The sequence below is a fragment of the Halichoeres trimaculatus genome, unplaced genomic scaffold, assembly GCF_033239565.1.
Source record: "Halichoeres trimaculatus isolate MK-OKI-2021-1 unplaced genomic scaffold, fHalTri1.1 fHalTri1_scaffold_15, whole genome shotgun sequence".
Taxonomy (NCBI): Eukaryota; Metazoa; Chordata; class Actinopteri; order Labriformes; family Labridae; genus Halichoeres; species Halichoeres trimaculatus.
The window spans coordinates 30,330,985-30,350,330 of NW_027437193.1; the positions used below are offsets into that span (position 1 = coordinate 30,330,985).

The 19,346-nt window shown below is 40.1% G+C and overlaps 1 protein-coding gene across 6 annotated transcripts in view; it reads right to left on the minus strand.

Moving 5' to 3' along the window:
* Positions 1–19,346, minus strand: part of astn1 (astrotactin 1) — a 663,514-nt gene that overhangs the window by 453,444 nt on the left and 190,724 nt on the right. For all 6 annotated transcript variants that reach the window (XM_074688258.1, XM_074688257.1, XM_074688256.1 and 3 more), the window contains 3 exons: positions 16,437–16,521; positions 9,287–9,361; positions 1,223–1,360 (listed from right to left, as the gene is read on the minus strand). In XM_074688258.1, coding sequence (XP_074544359.1) covers positions 1,223–1,360; positions 9,287–9,361; positions 16,437–16,521 — 298 coding nt within the window. The remainder of the gene's footprint in view (positions 1–1,222; positions 1,361–9,286; positions 9,362–16,436; positions 16,522–19,346) is intronic.

The window sequence follows — 19,346 nt, forward strand, 5'->3', positions numbered from 1 at the left end:
CTTTGCTAACGTAGCCACCATGGTTAGCTGAGCTTGTTTTTCCTGGGATTTGTGGGCTGCAGCTCCTATGTCTGTGACACAAACAATGGTCCCTGTCTATATTGATTTGTTTTACAAACACTGTTTCACTATTTCTCTCTGTATCTCCTAGTCTTCTTGTCTCCCGTCTGTGTGCCGCTGTGGTACGCCAGCTAAAAAGGCTGTGCGGAAACAAAGCGTGAGAAAGAGAGAGACAAAGGGACCGTTTCGGCTGCATTTTGTAGCCCACAGGAGTTTAAACTGACGGGCTTTTGTGAGCGGAAATAACCGTTGTTGCCGAACGTCTGCGGTTATATAACTGTGACGTTTAAAACTGCGGTTAACAGAATAACCGGTTAACCGCTGCACCCCTAGTTCAGGTTTTTTTTATAACATATAAACAAGTAGAGGTTTGACAATCTGCACACTTGAACTATGAACCTTCAGCATTGTTAATGTTTAAAACATTTTTTATTAAAGACATACTGAAAAACATCTCACACTGCTGCTGCCAGCCGAGTCTAGTTTAAACTACAGTATTGTTTTGGCTCACTTATACTTCAGTATGCAGGCAAGACAGCGAACCACAGTCACTGAACACAGAGCAGATTTTCTTTGGAGGAGTTATGAACCATTTAACAATCATAATACTTTTTATGGTCCTGAATTGCCAAGTACTTCTTCCCTCTTCTCCTTTAAGCTCTGTTTGTTCTCCATCTTCCAAACTGATTTTGAGTTAGATCTTTGAGTTTTATTACTCCCTGAATCACGGCTGCCAAGACCTCCGTATCAACCCCACAGGGCTGCTTAAGACTCACTGCAGCAACCGTAAATAAAAGCAAATGGTGATTAAGTGAGAAAATAATACATCCAGACAGCCAGAGAGTAAGCAGCAACTTTTTGTGATGGATTAAAATGCTGGTCATAAAAAATACTTTATCAGGAGCCAATGTCTGCTTTGTGTCGTGAAGCTTTATCAGCCACAATGAAACAAGCAATGGAGCGAAGCCTCAAAATGTACTGCAGCGATCAAAATAAACTTGTGTTGTTCATGTTTGTGCAGATTCCTACTGTTTGTGACAGCCTTTGTAAAACTTTTCTTTTGTCATTTCTTCTATTGAAGCTTTTGTCTCTATGTTCCTGGAAACCCTTTTGTAGAAAGTAGAATCCACACAGAGCAGTGCCAGGACATGTAATCACTCACCTCACATCCACAGCATCCTCCATGACTGTCATGTCTGTCTTGCACTTTGCTGAGGGGTTGATGGCCAGCTCGGCAGGAGGGATAACAAAGCTTTTACTCAACGGCAGCCACATCCCTTCTCCCAAGGTGTATGTGAATCTGCAGAGAGAAATGATGGAGGAACACATAGAGTAGGTTAGTGGTGTGTGTGATATTCAAAGGAACAAGTACAAATTTGAAGTTAAGATGAAACCAAAGTGGCGTTGATCCTGTTTTATAAAAACCTTTAATAAACAGGAGTGAAACTTTCATCAACATGTGGTGTATATTTTTCTAGGAAAAAGGGAAAGCTAATAGGATAAAGCTGTTTTGAGGAACTTTTACTTTGTGACCCCTGTGAAAAAAACCCTAGAAAAGATTGTTGTGGTTTCTGTGGACAATTGTTGTTTGTGTTTTCATCGAGGCACGAAGTCCAGTGAAGTTTGTGCAAATAAGGTCAATGACGTTTTGGAAAAAAAAAAAAAAATAAATAAATCCACCACCATACCAGTAGAGGGCAGTAGCACTACATTTAGCCTGTTAGCACAGTGAAGATTTAACCCATGCTGGTTTACATTCTGCTCTACTGCACCGCAGGTGGATTGATCTCATTGACATTTGAAAGGAGACAAGTGCTCGTGGCAAAGTCGATGCTGGTCGAAGTCATTTCAAAAAAACCTGAAACAACAAAAAACAGTTTGATCTATGCCACTTAAAGCATACAAAAAGCTTGTTGATTAAAAACTATCAAGGGGATACATCTGAATCGAACTGCTTTAGATCATCATGAAATACTTCTCTGATGATCATGAAAAGTATGTATGGGTTTATAAAACTAAACTAGGATGCACTCCTGAGGACTTCTTCTGTGTTTGAACAGCTGTTGTAAACTGGATCTCCACTGACACATTCAGCTGAGGGTCTCCAGTTTACGGGGTCACTCTTTAAACTGTAAACACAGCTGACAGCGACACATTCACACTATCAGGCTCAAAGAAAACCATTGTTGAGGAGGCACTAAACCAAGTTCATCACAGCTGGGGGTCATCTTATCATTCAAGTTGAACTTTATTGTCCCCTGAGGGAAAATTGCTGTGCAAGCAGGTAAAAAGAACATTAACATACAGACACAACATCTCATTCACCCATAGATGCAAAGGCACAGGACATCTTTACAAGAAGAAGCAACTGTGATCGAACCAGGAATGGAGCTATCCTAAAGACAAATACAATCAGTGTTCAAGCTGATTCATTTTTCGCATTCAGCTCTGTTATGGCTTGAAAGAGGAATGCGTTTTCATCCTGTTTGATTTGGCTACAGGTAGCCTGTATCTTCTGCCAGAGGGCAAGAGATCAAAGTCTGCATGAAGAGGATGATCAGGACAATGGATGGTGTCCTGAGCCTTGGCTCAGTGAATGTCAGCCTGTTGTCTATGACGACTCCCAGGTACTTATGGCTTTCAGTTCTCTCCACTGTTTCGCCTTAATTGTTGAAGAAGGCGATAACTCTGACTTCTTTCTAAAATCAATATGCATTTCTTTTGTTTTTGAAATATTTATTTTCAAAAAGGAGTCCACCAATTGGCCTGGGGCTGTGTGCTCCCCCTTTAGCAAACTGACTATAACTGTACCATCCGCAAACTTCAGAATCTGCCTTCCTGGATGGGAACTTCTGCAGTTGTTGGTGTACAGGATGTACAGGATCAAAGAGAGAACACACTCCTAAGGGGAACCAGTGGATAGAAGGTGAAATTAATTTTAACAATTAGAAATATTTAGCTTATGGACCTCACCTCCAAAAATTCCTGCACAAAGTACTAACTCCCAGGCAGGGCCGTTTCAAGGGTAGATCAGTTACCTCAGAACTAAATTTGGTTCCTGTTGAACGCTCCTGCACACAAAAAACACCACTAGAAACAGATTAACAGTAAAACTGTGAAAGTTTATTGTCTCCAAGCAAATGGCTACATGACATCCACCTATAAGTCAAGTTGGTGATACTCTGTTATGGATAACTCTCACCTTATGTCTTTAAAATGTATCCATTAAAGGAAACAAATGCATTTGTTGCAAAGAATAGGAATGAAGAAACAAACGGGCTGTTGGTTTAATTCTGCTGTAAAAATGGGATTTCCTTGGTCTTTGCAGCCAGCCTGAAGTGGACACTTTTTTGCACTTCTACACAGGTGCAATATTCCAGCATTTAAGGTTGTGCCTTTGCTTTTCCTTTTGGCTCTCTTTTTTTGAATACATTGTTAAGTTAACATGCAGACTATGACAAAGCTAGCATATTTTCAAAATCCTGCTTGTTTTGGCTTTCTGTGCTATGATTGGCCAGTGGTTAGGGACCATTACTGGCTGTTTTTAGTTGCACTAAAGTTGAATATCAGGGAATTCTGCTGGTATTCTTTTCACCAAGGACCATAAGACCACATGGTTTTCTTTGTTCCTCATACATAACTACGTTCATTGTGCTTCAATCCATTGGTGAGTTTTAGGTATGATACTTGTCAAGTTATGTACAGATTGACTCAGCTCCTGCCCAAACTTGAAAAAGGCCCGGTTTTATATGACAGGACACTCAGGACAACTCACTCCTCCTTTCTCCATTTAGAAATTCACAAGTTTAGTTTCATTTAACGGGAGCAATCATTGAGGATTTACCAGGTTGATAACATTCAAAGAGTGTGAGACATTTACATTGAATACCAACAGAAGGGCTACTGTTTGTTTGACCCAGTTGCTGTCCTCACCATTCGCCAATGAGTGGTATATCCCAATCATTCAGGGTTACTGTATTAAGACAGGAACAAGGACATGGAAGTCATACGCCCATCTGTCCCCAACCCCACTCAACCAATCAGGGCTCATTTGAAAGATTAGGCAGTGTAATGTGTCTAAGTGGTTTTAACTCACCAATCTAATGGTCATAAGTCATTTCTGTCTGTTGGCTGGATAGCTGTTTTAACAAAGAGGTCAAAAATCCTTGCCTTAAAGTGTAACATATGTGCACAACCACTTTCCGTGAACACTCCATCTCGGTTTTGTATAAAAAACACAACAATGCACCGTCAGAAGGGCTACTTTTCAAAGATGGATGCTTTTGCTGCATCAGTGTTTCAAAATAATGGCATCTCATTGATCACGGGTTATTTATTTTACCTTAGAGCAAAGATATCCTCTCTGCATAGCTCTTTCTGGAACAGAAGGACACTGTGAGCTAATGGACGCAATGCATACCAAATGGGAAACCCTGACAAAGAAGAGCCAATAAGAGTTTCCCCCGAGACTAAAGAGGGCTATAAATCTGTAAACAACAGATGTCTGGAACAAGGGCTTTAAAACAATTCTTTATTTGTGCGTCAATGGATATCATCAATCTTTAAACACTCTGCAGATGAAATGTAATACTTCCTACTTAAAGTTAAACAGTGCATGCTGATTAACATGAAATGCATTATTAACACTGATGAATTATTCATGAATACTTGTAGCACAAAAGAGCGGAACTTGTTGATTAAATGGTTAACCAATTTTATGCAAACTAAACACATTCCTTCATCCACATTTGTCCAATTTGCATTTTAAAAAGTGCTAAGTTGGCATGAGGAAAGGGCAGAGGATTGTGGACCCTGAATATCTCTTAGCCGCTCACTAAGAATGAGAAAATTAAACCACTGTAGAAATGAGGTGCTTAATTACATCCTAGTAATTTGTCTCAAAGTTAAGTTTTCTTTGGATCAACTTGCTGCATGTCTTTCCATTCACTGCAAAACACTCAGTCGAGGAACATCATTAAAGAGTGGTCGTTCTATTAAAATGGTAATACTTCTGAATAATTTCTCCAAAAGCTGTTGCTGCCTCTTACAGAAGCCGTTTCACCACCTCTCCTGGGACGGTGTGGCAGAACTGCTGAAATTCCCTGTGATGCAGTCTGACGTGTATGGGTGACCACAGGACATATTAGCTGCAATTTAACAAGCTCTGCTTTGTAATAGACATCTAGGGACTAGTGAGCTGCTATACATCTTATTCGGAGCATCCTTAGAGAAAGTGGAGGTGAAAAACACTAAAAGGCCCCATGAGGAAACAGTTGTTGAGTGGAAAACATGTCTGCAGTCCTCAGAGAAACTCCTGGTGGTTGATACTGTGCCAGTAACAAATGCTGTGTGTTTGAATGCTGACTCTCAGCATTTATCTCCTTCCACACAGGAGGATTTAGCATGCATCCATGAGTTTGCTTTGTTATGTTTTAGTCTCTTTGCCACTGCGGTTCTAATTGCCTTATTTGCTTCCGTGTTTAATGCTAATATCTGCTTTGGCAAACAAGAGGATGGCTGTATCGCTCTCCAAGCTCTTGCTGATCTTCAAGGTCTCTTTCTGAGCTTTGGCTGACGGGCTTGTTTTCGAGGAGTTCAAAAGGCCGAAACATTTAAATTAGGATAGATGGCTGAGTGGGAGCTGAGAGATTTTTAACTGCACAGCTGTGAAGGGGTTGCAGGGAGAACGCCTTCTTGTAGAAAACGTGCTAGCGTTGAGGGAAGAGTATCAAAGCTTCCAGGAAATATCAGCTCAACGCCAAAGACAGCAGACTGACACAAGATGGGGATTACAGAAACTCTACGGGTTTTATTTCTTTATTGTAGCACCACCAGTGTAAGCCATGGTGGGATATAGAGACTCACACTGAGACACATCATGCATCATGTGTAGGTTTTCTCAAGTTTTTCAATTCGCTGCATTAAGAAGAAGAGCTTTGTTGAAATTGTTAGAAAACACTGTGCTGGTATTGTTAAGTGCTGTGTTGTGCTGGAACGAGGCTTCTTTCGGCCTTTGCAGCACAACAAGACTCATAACACTCATACTCACAAGTATGTAACCACTACAATAAATGTTATAAAAGAGACCCTGTAGATCGAGATGAACTCAGTGGAAAAGCACTGACTCACACACTTGGAGGGAGTTCGTACGAAAATGTCTGATGAGATTTTTTTTCACGCCAAAATAGAAGACACATTTCACGAGAGAGGCCCCAAGATGCTGAGGAGACTGTGGAAACCAGTAGGCAGGCCACTGGCATAGACTCTGGGACTGCCCAAAACTTGCTTGACTTTCTGGAAAGAGGCTCAAAAAACTGAGGAAAACATATTTAGACTGAATATACCTAAACAATATGTTATTTGTACCTAAACAAAAGTTTCTTTCTGAGCAAAACAGACTATACCAGTTAATGCTTGTTCAGAATAATGATATCTGCTGCAAAGAAAGGTATCACTAGATGCTGGCTACACTCTGACCCTCCAACAGTAGAAGAGTAGGTAAATACAATCAATGACATACATCACGTGGAAAATATCACACACTTTAGTGGAGCTGTGGATGTTCAAATTCTTTAGAAACTGGTCAAATAGGAATCTTTTAAAAAAAGATGTGTAGACTGTAATAATGGAGCTGAAACCATAAAGATGGCTATAGGATAGCAAAGACAAAATGGAAACTGAAATTGACGACAGTACATACCATAGATTATGGCACACTGTGCCTCTCAGAGTGGAGTGTTTGTCCTCATAAGGAGCCAGACCTCATGTTTCCTAACCTTAATCACCTCACACTTATTCATTTATAAGTTTTTTTTTTTTGTTTGTTTGTTTGTTTGTTTGTTTGTTTTTAATGAGTAATTTAATGAACTGTTTCAGTACTAGTGACTGTTAGGTGTTGCAGAAAAGGTACTGTATGGTGGCTGGTAGGAGTCAGCCAATTTGCAAAAGCTGCAACATTATTGCAAAAGCAAAAACACAAATGCAAAAGCTGTAACATGAATGCAAGAACAAAGAAATACATTCATGATGTAGCTTTTGCATGTGTGTTTTTGCTCTTGCATTCTTGTTGTAGCTTTTGCATTCATATTTTGCTTTAGCATTCATTTTCCACCTTTTGCGTTTGTGTTGTAGATCTTGCACTTGTGTTTTTACTCTTGCATTCATGTTGTAGCTTTTGCACTCGTGTTTTTGCTCTTGCATTCATGTTGTAGCCTTTGCACTTGTGTTTTTGCTCTTGTTTAATGTTTTAGCTTTTGCATTCATGTTGTAGCTCTTGCATTTGTTTTGTAGCTTTTGCACTCGTGTTTTTGCTCTTGCTTTAATGTTTTAGCTTTTGCATTAATGTTGTAGTTTTTGCGTTTGTGTTGTAACTTTTGTACGTTTGTTTTTGCTCTTGCATTTGTGTTTTAGCTTTTGTGTACATGTTGTAGCTTTTGCATCTGTGATCTAACTTTTGCATTTATGTTTTAGCTTTTGCATTTGTATTTTAGCTTTTGCATTCATGTTGTTGCTTTTCAAATCATCTGACACCCACTGGCCGCTGTAGTTAAGTGATTAACAGGGTTCTTTATTTAACTCCTGAACTCCTCTCTCAGGGCCTTGTTTTGGTTTGAGAGTTTGCAGATGGATTGTGTGGGTTACTCTTTCACAGCCTTCGTCAACTCTGATCCAATATTACTCAAACTCCCCGTCCCAACATGGAGGCAAAGACAGTCAAAATGACCTACCTGCTATCCTGCTATTGTCAGTTCCCTCTGCAGCCTCCTGAAGACACCCAAACTTACCAATTAGTGCTCACATGAAATTAAACATTTCCACTGGTGGGGAGGTAACAATGAGGGTGGAGCATCATTCATTGGGCCCACCTCTGGTCAAGTTCCTCTACCCTGTTGCAGAGTTTGTGACATTTGATTTTGTAATCTCCATGTTGTTCAGTTCGGAGTTTTCTTCATTTGCTGTTTTTGATATTTCTGCATTTTCTCTCCAAACAGATTCTGTTATTTATCTGACCTGCTGTTTCATTTCCATTTTTATCTCTTTTTTTTTTTTCCCAAGAAACAAACTAATGTTGAAATAACCTGACTATTCAGGCAGATTGATGTTAGTCAAATTAATTCACCTTAGTCTGTGGTTAGAGTTATGTTGACATTTCCATCGTGACAGTGTTATCGAGAAACGGACTCCCTCGAAAACAAGATGCTGCATCTTAAGGGACTATCCTTTAAACATGTAAATAAAAATAAATAAATAAACAAAAGAAGGTTGCTTTGGGGTCCTGATCAATCAGGGGGAACTTAAGTCTCAATTCCACAAAGTGGTTTAGACCAGTTTCCATGTATTTTCTGGCATTTCCTATCACTAAAACCAGAACAGGTCCCCAAATTACCGACCTACCTACAGACTGTCCCACTTTTTTGAACCCTTCTGTTGGGGTGCCAGACTTACGGATCTGACCTCAGGAGGTGGAGCCAGAAACACTGCAGTCTGATGATTGGTCAAAAGAATTGTCACTTCCTGTGTAATGCAGTAGTAAAGAAACAAAACGTGTTTGTGCTTTGAAACAAAGAGCCACATGTCAGTCACAAAAAAGGCAAATTATTGGATGTCTTCCATCGTTGGTCTTTGTTTACTGTGTGGCGTTTTTTCTTCTCTGTTGGAGTTATTACAAACTGTACTGATCCATACTGAACGGCTTAGTGGGAACAGGGCTTTAGATGAGGCATCATAAACACACATAAATGTGCACAGACAGTAACAGCAGATGCTACTATAATTCATCATTACTTTCAGCTATTCTGCTGTCACACTTAGCGGGACATTATGATTGTTAAAATGACAATTTGAAGGAAAATAAATAAATACACTGCTCATTTTTTTAATCTCTGACTTCCACGGCCAATTGAATTTCCTACTCCAGTCAATATAACAAGTATATTGCCACAAGATTACAACTTTACTTCAGAGATCAGAGCAGTGATTATCAGACCCGGGAGAAAACAGAGTGCCTCTGCTTTTTCAATTTCAAAATCTAATCTCACTTCATTACATAACACCTTCATAACTGACAGACTCAGCTCCTGGAGGCATTCTGCAACCTGAGCTCACAAAAGAGCCAGCGGACCAGGATAAATCCTTACTCCACTGTTCGCTGTTTCATGCAGCATGCATTGTGCAGCACCCAGGATGTGTAGTGGGATAAAACAAAGTTTTGTGATGTTTCTCTTACCTGAAAATGCGATCAGAGGGTTGTTCCCCCATCACAAGATCAAACCCGCGCTGGAAGATGGTGTAAGGCCAGGGACTGCCGTGAAAAAAGGGGAATAGATCAGAGAGACAAAAAAGAGAAGGGAGATAATAACACTGTGTTAAATCAAAGGCAGAGAAGTGGTAAATTTTTCAGTGCACCCACCTGCCTAATCTAAACCTCCTATAATCAAAAGCCCTGTTTCAATGCCTGACTTCAATTCATCCCCGCCTTCCACAGCCTCTCGAATCACGAGCAGCATTACGATGCGTGCTGGGTGTAAACATGCTGATTGAAAAATGTGTTCTCAGGCAGCTGACATGCAATGTGACTTTGGCTCATATCTATTTACCAGGGGAGGGGATAACCCAGGATGACAGGAAGAGACAGAATGGGAGAAAGAGACACAGAGTAGGAGGGTGAGACAGAGGGTGACGGAGGGAGCAGATGATGAAAAAGAGAGATACAGAGAGCTGGAGTTGGAGACAGAGAGGAGAGAACACGGACAGATGCCAAGAGGCAGAAGTGAGAGCGAGGGAATGATGGAGATTAATGGGGAGTGGCAGCTCAGGGACTAAACAGTCTGCAAAGTGAGAGTGTAAGAAGGAGAAGTGACAGGAGCCCGATGTCGTCGTGAGTAAAGTCCCACGCTGTACTGTACGCCTAAAAGAACATCGAGGAAGAGGAGAGCGGCCCTCCTTGCCACAGGCTGTGGTCATTAAACATTTAAGTCACCCTGGGGTGCCCACTCTGTCACACTGCGATGGGGACATGGGACGCCACGAGGGGAATAAGACACAGAGGTACACAGTGGGATGGACTGAGGGTGAGGAGTCAGATGTAGACCAAATATAGAAAAGAATCCTCATTGTGAGCAGGCAGGAAATGGCCCACTGTGACACTGAGTTTCCCACACACTGACCATTTCAGGAGGGCAGAGATGATCAAACAAATAGGCATGACCACCCATGAATGAAAACAAGTTTTTCATCCATGATTAAAATTAGATTGATATCCCTTACTATCTACCCCTCACCCACCTGTCCCAAACACGCTACACACTTTTTACAAGAAACACATCAAAGATTGAGAAAGTGGGACAGGCTCTCTGCTTACAGGCACAGATCAGATCACAGTCATTTTTACAACAACTTTTGTGTTTTTGGACTTATTTGTCGTTAGCTTTGAAGAAGATGTATTCATATTTATTTATTTATTTGTTTCCCCTGCCCTGTGGGACTCTACTCTTTATGTGGTTGTGGCTATTGCCATGAATTCTGACTATAAATTTTGTATGTTTGCCAAACTACAAATGATTTCTGGTTAAGTTGTGAGTGAATTCTTAACTGCGACCTTTAGATATAAATGAGCAGGCTGAATAAAGATTTTCAAAAAAAAAAAAAAAAAGAAAAGAAATATTCATTTACATGGCAGATCACTGTCTCCCAGTACCATGGTGGTTCCGTATCTTTCCGACACACTGATACTTCAGGGTGAGCATCTCTGAACAACTCGTGATCAGATACACAAAACCTCAAAGTCCCCCAACTGGGGACCTTAGGGTTTGAAGGGTTAATGTGGTTTCAGTGCCTGACTTCCTGTCCCTTTGACCGGCTTAGTGCATAATGATGTCATTGCTGTGGTATCCTGCAAAAACAGATGGCTTTGTATCTGATCCCAAGGGCTCCGACCTGCCGGATTTTGGCTGCAGCAGGAATACAACAAAGGGAGGGAGTGAGAGTTGACACATTGACCTGAACTCAAACCTATCAGAGCCAATGCAGTGATGGAGCAGAGAAGGAGCTGCTGTGATTTTGTCGTTATAAAAATACAAATAAAAACACTTTCAAACCACTGAAATAAAAAGAAATGAATGCATGATAAAAAGCAAAAATCACATCTTACATTTTCTACTTTGTGTTTGTACAGCTGGTATTTATTTTTTATTCCTTAAACTGTTAACATAATACACTTGTTTTACAATGACCTGTGTGACTGTACCTGCAGCAGCGTCTCTGCAGCTCAAAGTTAAATTTTTGCACTGGTGTCAGTGAGCACCAAACCTTTGCTTGTCAACAAATCAGACAGTAATTATTACATAGTACTTCCTGGCTCATGAACTCCACCCACGTTGAGCGAGTGAAACTCTGCTGAGTTGAGTAAATCCTCCACCTTTCATCTCCTCTCAACAAAAAGAGCTGGAGCAGCTTTTTCTCTTTCTTTTTTTTTTAAATTTTCAGCACATCTCTTTAACTTCTTTCATCCCTCTCCAACGTTACCCACTGTCTTCTTCTGTCAACCTCCTCTTCAGCCAATTAACTTCTGTTATGTTGCTCTGATTCATGTCATTGGGGCGGCAGCGGGGAGTCATGACGTGGTGTCACTGTGAATCCAGTGGCAGGGAAATCTGTTTGAAGTGTCACAGTTTTTGTTTAACTATTGATATTAAGCAACAGACGGCGATGTATTCTCATATTGATATTTTGTCACACCCCTACTGCCATTAACAGCAGGACCTTGTTTACACTCTGCTGCTGTCAGAAAGGCTGTGAGAGGCTAAAAAAGAAATGAACACTGCTGATGGAGGAGTCAGCAGGGTGGAGGAAAGGAGAGGACAGAGGTGAAGGTGTAAAAAAAAAAAAAAAAAGTTTAAAGTGGACATATCATGCTTGTTTCTCCTTTTCACTATGCCAGACTAGGATGCCTGTAAAGCATTTCTGCCCTCAGTACAAGTCATTTAGTTCCTTCATTGCCCCACAATAGTGTTCTCAATATCCTCATTTTAGGCCATTCTGAAGATCTCGTTGAAACGCTCCGTTTGGAGAATGACCTCCAGTAACCTTGCAACGTCACAGCCCTTTGTGCTCTGATAGGTCAGTTCTATAGAGGGGCGGAGGGGGTAGAGCCAGGGGGGCGGTTTTTGCAGCATGGCAGTATTTACAAAATCGCCATATTGGATGGGGCAGACCGAGCGAGTTTGCTATTTGCCAAAACTTCACCGTAAGGCATTGATAGCACTAATAAAATGGCAGAGTGTAGGATACGTCTTTTTGTATTGGACCCCGAGTCAGACCCGGACAGTTCTGCAGCTCAGGAGGAAGAAAATCCACCTGGACACAGATCATCACAGGACGCTTCAGTGTGGTGAGTCAAAGCGGTACTGTAACATGTATAGTTTATACATGGAAATACAGGCAGACTTCACCAATAAACTATTTCTATAACAGGGCTCCATCCTGCTCCTTCACTTTTCTCTGTCTGTTTTATCCATCATGCTGAAAGTGTAGTCTAAAGATCGCCTCTACCGTCAGTTCCTCACTATGTTATTACCGCTGCATTATTGTGGTCCAGGTTCACAGTGCATGTCAGAACAAGCATGCAAATATCACAGTCCCACAAGTATTACGACGTCTGCTAAAACTACGGTGTTGTAACTGCTAATTCACCATGTAGAGCCGAGCTGCTCAGCAGAGCAGAGTCCCTGCATCCAGCACTCAGTCAAGTTAGCCAGAGCTAGTAGGAAGCTTTATTTATACTCGGCTCTAGGTGGGTGTATCCCTCAGTAGCGGTTGTGTGACTAACTGACATCACAGAGGAGGAGCTGCTTTATCAGATTACTCCAATAAAAAGAAAGGATCCTCGTGTCGTCACGACGTTTGAAATCTTGCGGCCAACTGGCAATGACCTATTTTCAGAGGCATCAAATCTCGTTCTAGGATATCAGAAAAAATACAATATCTCATTTTTTTTGAAAATTCAGGGGGTGAAAGGTCTTGTTTACACATTTATTTTATTATATGTAAGTATTAAATCAGGGATCAGCATGATATTTCCCCTTTAAAGGGTTAAAGAATGAAGGGCATACTGGTGGGTGAAACTTTCCACAGTCTGCTCACAGTGCAGAATGACTCTGACCACTTCTCCAAAGTCCCTGCTTCAGTATGTTTTGGGTTGCGGGGTTACAAAGAGAGCCGTCCTGCTATTTCGCTCTTGATTCATCTTTTCTCGATGTGAGACGAACTTTGTAGAACAAAAACCTCCCTTCATACTCAGACTGAGTGGTCACCCAGTGGTTGGCACTAAGGCTGTGGAGTTAGCCAAATGTCAAGGACTTTTTAACAAGCTGATGTGAACCCAATTAAGCATTTATATAACTTCCTGGGACGGGCTCTGAAACAGCATTTTTCTACGCCAAGAGATATCAAGTCATCACTTGAATCATTAGTTTAATATATAAGTGACCTTGTACCCAAAGATATGAGCAATCCTAAAAGAAGGATAAAGCAGCCTCAACTTGACAGACCCAACAACGGCCAAAAGATGATTTAATATTTTGAAAACGCTGATCCATACTTCACTCAATTTAGCTCTGAAACATTTTTTATGTTGAAGGGCAAATTTACATCGTAAAAATTAAATCGCTCTTCATTGGAAGTTGAGGAAATTAGACGCCGCAGCTCCTAAAGGGCTGTGTCAAATTAGGGAGATGCACTCCCTTGTAAAGTCAGTGATGTCACTGAGTTTTCATGATTTTACCGTGGAGGGGGAATACGTCAGCAAGGACATCAGGTGAAGTGTTAGAGGCACAGCTTTCTGGATTCTGAACCGGTCTCCAACAATCAACTACTGTTGCTCTCATTTCTACCATTTACTTTCTCTTTTACACCATCTTTTCATTCTCTAACTCTATTAGAATTATATTTAATTACATTTTCTTTTCATACTTTCTTTTTATTTCTTTACCAAATGGATTCAACACATGGTGTGCTACAGCTGGCTAGGCATTAAGATCAGGGAAGTTGATTTGTTTGAGTATGGCACATCAAAAAATGGTCTTCCAAAGAGTTTGAAGAGACTTTTAGAATAAATTTGAATACTAACACAGGTCTGAATTGGTAAAACTAACTAAATAAATAAATAAATTAGTAAATAAAATACAGAATTAAAACTACTCTACAGCTCAAGTTTTGCTCCCAGGTACGTCATCCATCACAGTCAATAGAGATTTCATGTTGAGATTTTATTGCCATAAATAATTATTATATCCTTAAAGCTTACAGTTTTAGTTGATAAGAAAAAAAAGGAAAAGCATTTTTAATCAACTAAAGACTAAATAGGGTTAACTGCTGCTTAAGTTGTAACCCATTTACATAAAAAAAAAAAAAAAAAAAAAAAAAAGAATAGCCTCAAAGCCACATCAAAGTTTGGTGAGTGGAGGGGGCGTGGCTTAACCATAGGGTCAATTCTCCTCCTGATCCCAGATGACCAGTGGTCAGTTTTCCGCAGTGTTACGTGCAGCATAAACATCAGCAAACTCTGCTTCTGACCAAAGAACATGTTCTCCATTCGTGGAGAAATAGGGAAAATATGTCAGGATTTTTTATGTCAGGATCAGAATTGAAAGGGGTCTAGCTGCAGACTTCCACTGTCAGCTGCTTCGCAGCTCCACCACTGAGAACCGGGAGCCACCTCCACTGTGGAATGGATGTGACGTAATTAAAATCCTTGTAGATGTCTGAAAGGCTCCCCCTTTACACATTAATTATTTATATTTGTTATGATTTAATGCGTCTTTAATTGATTAACAGATGCCACTTTTCTACTTTATATAAGTGAACAGCCTATATGTTAAAAATAAATAAAAAATAAAAATAAAAATGAAAAATATCGGAAAAAAAGGCTCCCCTTTACAGTGAAAACAACAATGAATGTAAAAACAGAGGTTGTGACAGGACTGTTGCACAAATGAAACGCTCAAGATCATCAGACCAAATGGTGGTGCCCACCAATTTATGTTGTGCTATTCAGGTTTAGAGCATTTGCAGGGGTGCAGTTGACAGCGGCGGCATGCTCAGGAGAGCAAGTGTTGCATCTTCTCAGAGAAGTCACTGGAGATGTTTCTTGTGTTGGTGCTATGTCCGCTATATGTAGTGTGCTTGCTACATAGGTTAATTTTGTGTAAATGCGCACGTGAAGGAGCGCAAGGACAAATTCAGTCCTGATGATGAACAAATGATGCCCTGTAATGTAAATTGGATAAATAAAATAAGGCTATATTGTCTGTTAAGTAAAAAAAAAAAAAAAGGAAAGAAAGAAAGAAAAAAAAAAAACAAGGTATAGACCTGAGATCCTCTTATGAAAGAGGAAAGTCTAAATTACTTCTGCTGTGATCTGGCCCTATATGGAAAATAAAATTAACTTAACTTCAGGGGTTGCATTTTATATATTTTCTTTTTTTTTGTTTGCAAAGTTACCCAGGAATAAAGTTTATTTATTCATTCATTTTCTGAACTGCTTATCCTGGTCAGGGTTGCGGGTGGCTGGAGCCTATCCCAGCTGTCATTGGATGAAAGGGTGCGTACACCCTGGACTGGTCGCCAGTCAATCACAGGGCTGACACACGACTATTCACGCACACACCCACACCTACAGACAATTTGAAGTAAGGAATTAAGTTAACCAAGGTAATCAAAGTGCAGAAATATATGTAAGTGTCTACCCAATATAATGTTAAAGGCAACTTTATTTTAAAATGTTTCATTACGTATTTCTTTCTGACAGTGGAGGTGTGACATCACTTCTTTCCAACAGTGGAGGAGCAGAGTTGGCTCAGAGTGTTGGTCTGCAGCTTGACTCTCTTGGAACTACATTTATGCTGTATGTTTTATCTTTTCTGTACCTCTACATATGATGTTAGTCTGGTCTTGTGTCCTCTGATGTGTTTTTAAACTCTGGAAGTTCATAAAGCAAGTTTTCACATCCTGATAGGAAACATTCATTGAAAGATGTAAGCTGTAGCAGTTGTTGAGTTTCTGCAGAATGTACACAGCTTTGGCTTTATACACAGCAGCCTACACCAATCCAAATGTAGATTAGTGAGACAGTATTGTTTTGATTCTTGATGTTTTCAGAAAATGTAAATGTGCACATAATTTAGAACATGATTCATTTCAGTGACATCATTTTTCAATAAATGTGTCTTGCTCCTGGAGTTTCCTCGGCTAACTGCCAGCCCTCTTTTTCTTTCACCGTCATGATGTGGAGCAGGATTCCCTTATTTTTATTGACTCTGTCTCATTTGCCTGATAAAGAGCCAGTTTTCAGTTGTAATGAGCTGATTATTGTTACTTACCCCTGATTGGGCCCCCACTCGCTGCGGATGCAGAGGTGCTTATGGACCGGGTCCTTCATGTAGCCGTCGAGGCAGAGACATTCTCCTGCAAACAGAAGAGCAGGGATTCAATCATGTGTTCATTATAGTCAAGCCTACTCTAAACCTTTGGAGGATTCCCTTTGCTCCACTCCTTTTATTTGACTCCATGAGAGCTTTCAAAAGGATTATCCTCTCCAGGCAGGAAGGGGACTCTTAATCAGCATTTTTAATGATGTAGTCAGGTTTTTTTCTGCCATATAAGCTTTAGTTTGGTTCAAATTCTCAGCAAAAGCGTGCAAAGTTTTCCAGCAGGGGCTCTTTATATAACCACTTTCAAACAATGCAGCTGTTCTAAAAACAGCACTAACGGCACATGGCAATTTATGTCAGCCACATTATACCCTATGTGCATCGTGTCAGTGAATGGTTCCCTGACGGGTTTGATGAGAGCAGAAAGAGAAACCCTGCCTCACTAACACACTGCTATGACAAGAAACATGACAGTTTTACACTTTTTAAGTCCTGTGTGTTGAATTATTCCCCAACCAAAGACCATGCTGTACTATGGAAATAAAACATGGACGGTACAGCAGCCCTCCAAAGGTGAAGCCAAACCTTTCAGAGCTACTGGTTGTTACTCAGGACATATGAGCAAGTTACACTTTTGTGTCACATAGTAAGTCATACCTTAGGTGTGACCGGTAATGTGACTGAGCTTAGTGGCAAACTTAACTGATCTGAGGGTGTGCATCTGTGAGTCTGCATCTGGGCAGTAACTCATTGCCTGCCAGCCATTGTCAGAGGATATTTTGACCAAACTTTCAAGAATTGCAGAATATTGTGCTCTAAGACTATGATGATGCCAAAGCTACCAAAAGGAAGGTAGACTGTCTTCTTCTATGTCTCTTTTCCTGTTTTTGATTAAAAAAAAAAAAAAAAAAAAACGGATAAAACACACTTCAGGTAGTGCTGTGTGTAAATCCATCTCAAAACAAACTAAGCTAAATTTCAAAACTCTTCAATTAAATATTTTCTGTAAGCAAACTTAAGAAAAAAAAAAAAAAAACAAAAAAACAAAACAAAAAAAAAAACTACTCCTTTACATTTTAAGACAAGGGTTTTTTAGCAAAGTAATTTTGCTGTGGCAGCGTTTAGTAACCGTGACTGATGGGAAACAGTGGATATGAGACCCTGCTGGACATGAGGTTACAGACTGTTTGTGCTTAATGCATTTGACTGCTTGTCTGCACTTCATGTCAAGGGTTGGCTGTCTATACTCTCCACATCATGGACCGGCTGTCTGTGTACTACATGGCATGGACTTGGGAGCTAAACTAACACTATAAATACCACAAAACCAAGAGAGAATAACCCAACTTAGTGTCATGAGTGCACTGATTGGGTGATGTATTAACACAGTAAATGCTAAAAATTAACACCCCCTGGTGTAACAGAACAACACAGCTTAGTGTGATAAAAAATACTGTGGGTGTTAAAAATTTTATCACTATGAGAGAGTTAAAATATTAACACTTTCCAAAGTGTAAATTTAACTCTGAGTCCGTAAAAAGTATATAAACTCAGGGAAAGTGTTGAATTCAACACTATGGGAGTTGGGAGTTGAATTAACTCCCAAAATTTTGCAGTGTAAATTGGTCTAAACATGTTCAGATAAGTTAAAATATTTGTATGTATGTGATGCAACAGTGGTTTAACTTGTGCATTTGTGGATGTGGGCATGTAAGAATCTATAGTTCTCATCTTTCTGATTTACATACAAATGTTTTGTTTTTAGTGTAACACTAGCTTCAATGAGCCTTTTAACTCATAAAAGATCATGAGTGACATCATCAGTATTGGCACCTCTGTTGACAGATGTGGGCAGTGGCAGCTCTTACACAAGAACAGGAGGAACTGTTTAAAAAAACAACTGCAACAAACAGTGAGTCATGAAAGATCTGTTTACCAGTTAAATATGTGTTTTGAATGTGCCTACATTCCTCAGTGCCCTTCAGGAAGTCTTTTTAACATACAGCAAAAAATTAAAGACAATGAAAGTGTGTCTGAGTTTTTAAATCGGATTTCATAAGAGCCACTTTCACCTCAGACAAAGTCAAACAATCTGCCAAAGGGCTGAGAAAAATGTACTCATCTAGTTTCTTGACTTGAGACATTATTCTGATTTAAAGAACAAGCCATATGACAGCCAATTTTGTCTTTAAATATATTGACATGAGCCATTGTGCTGGTGTTGTCAAGCGAACAAGGCTCATATTAAGTCTAATAAAGTTTTTACTGATAATAAAACATAAACATGCTTTTGTGTTGAACCAGCGAGCGTGTTTCCAGTTCGCTTCCAGCTGCAGTAGTTTAGAAACTAGCTATTGAAAAAAACATTAACAACAAAGTTTCTCAGGAGTTCAGCAGTAAGCCAGAGGAGTAAGCTCTTCCTCTCCTCTCAAACATGCCCTGGTTGTGAAATAAGACTGTCTCTCTGTACAACTTCAACCCTCACCTTCACACTGCAGCTCCAAAGTGGCCAAACTCCAAACTCTGTAAAAAGGAATTACCATTTCACTGGAGGGCATAGGCTGACAGGGAAATCTTGTTCCTCTGGGACCTACATGAAGAAGGTTCACTTCACGCACAATCTACCCCTCCATCACTTCTGGAAATAAGAACAATTCAGACATCCACTGCCCCTTACACCTTTGAATCGCTCTCTACACCTCGCACCAATGCAAGTTCTCTCACAGAAAAAAAAAAAAAAGTGAAGCTCTACGGCAAAGACATAGCTCTCTTTTATACCTGAAGCTTAAAAAAGTCTAAGACAAAAGAATCCCTGAAAAACTGTCAGAGAGGAAACTCTAAAGTTAAGCTGACATGAAT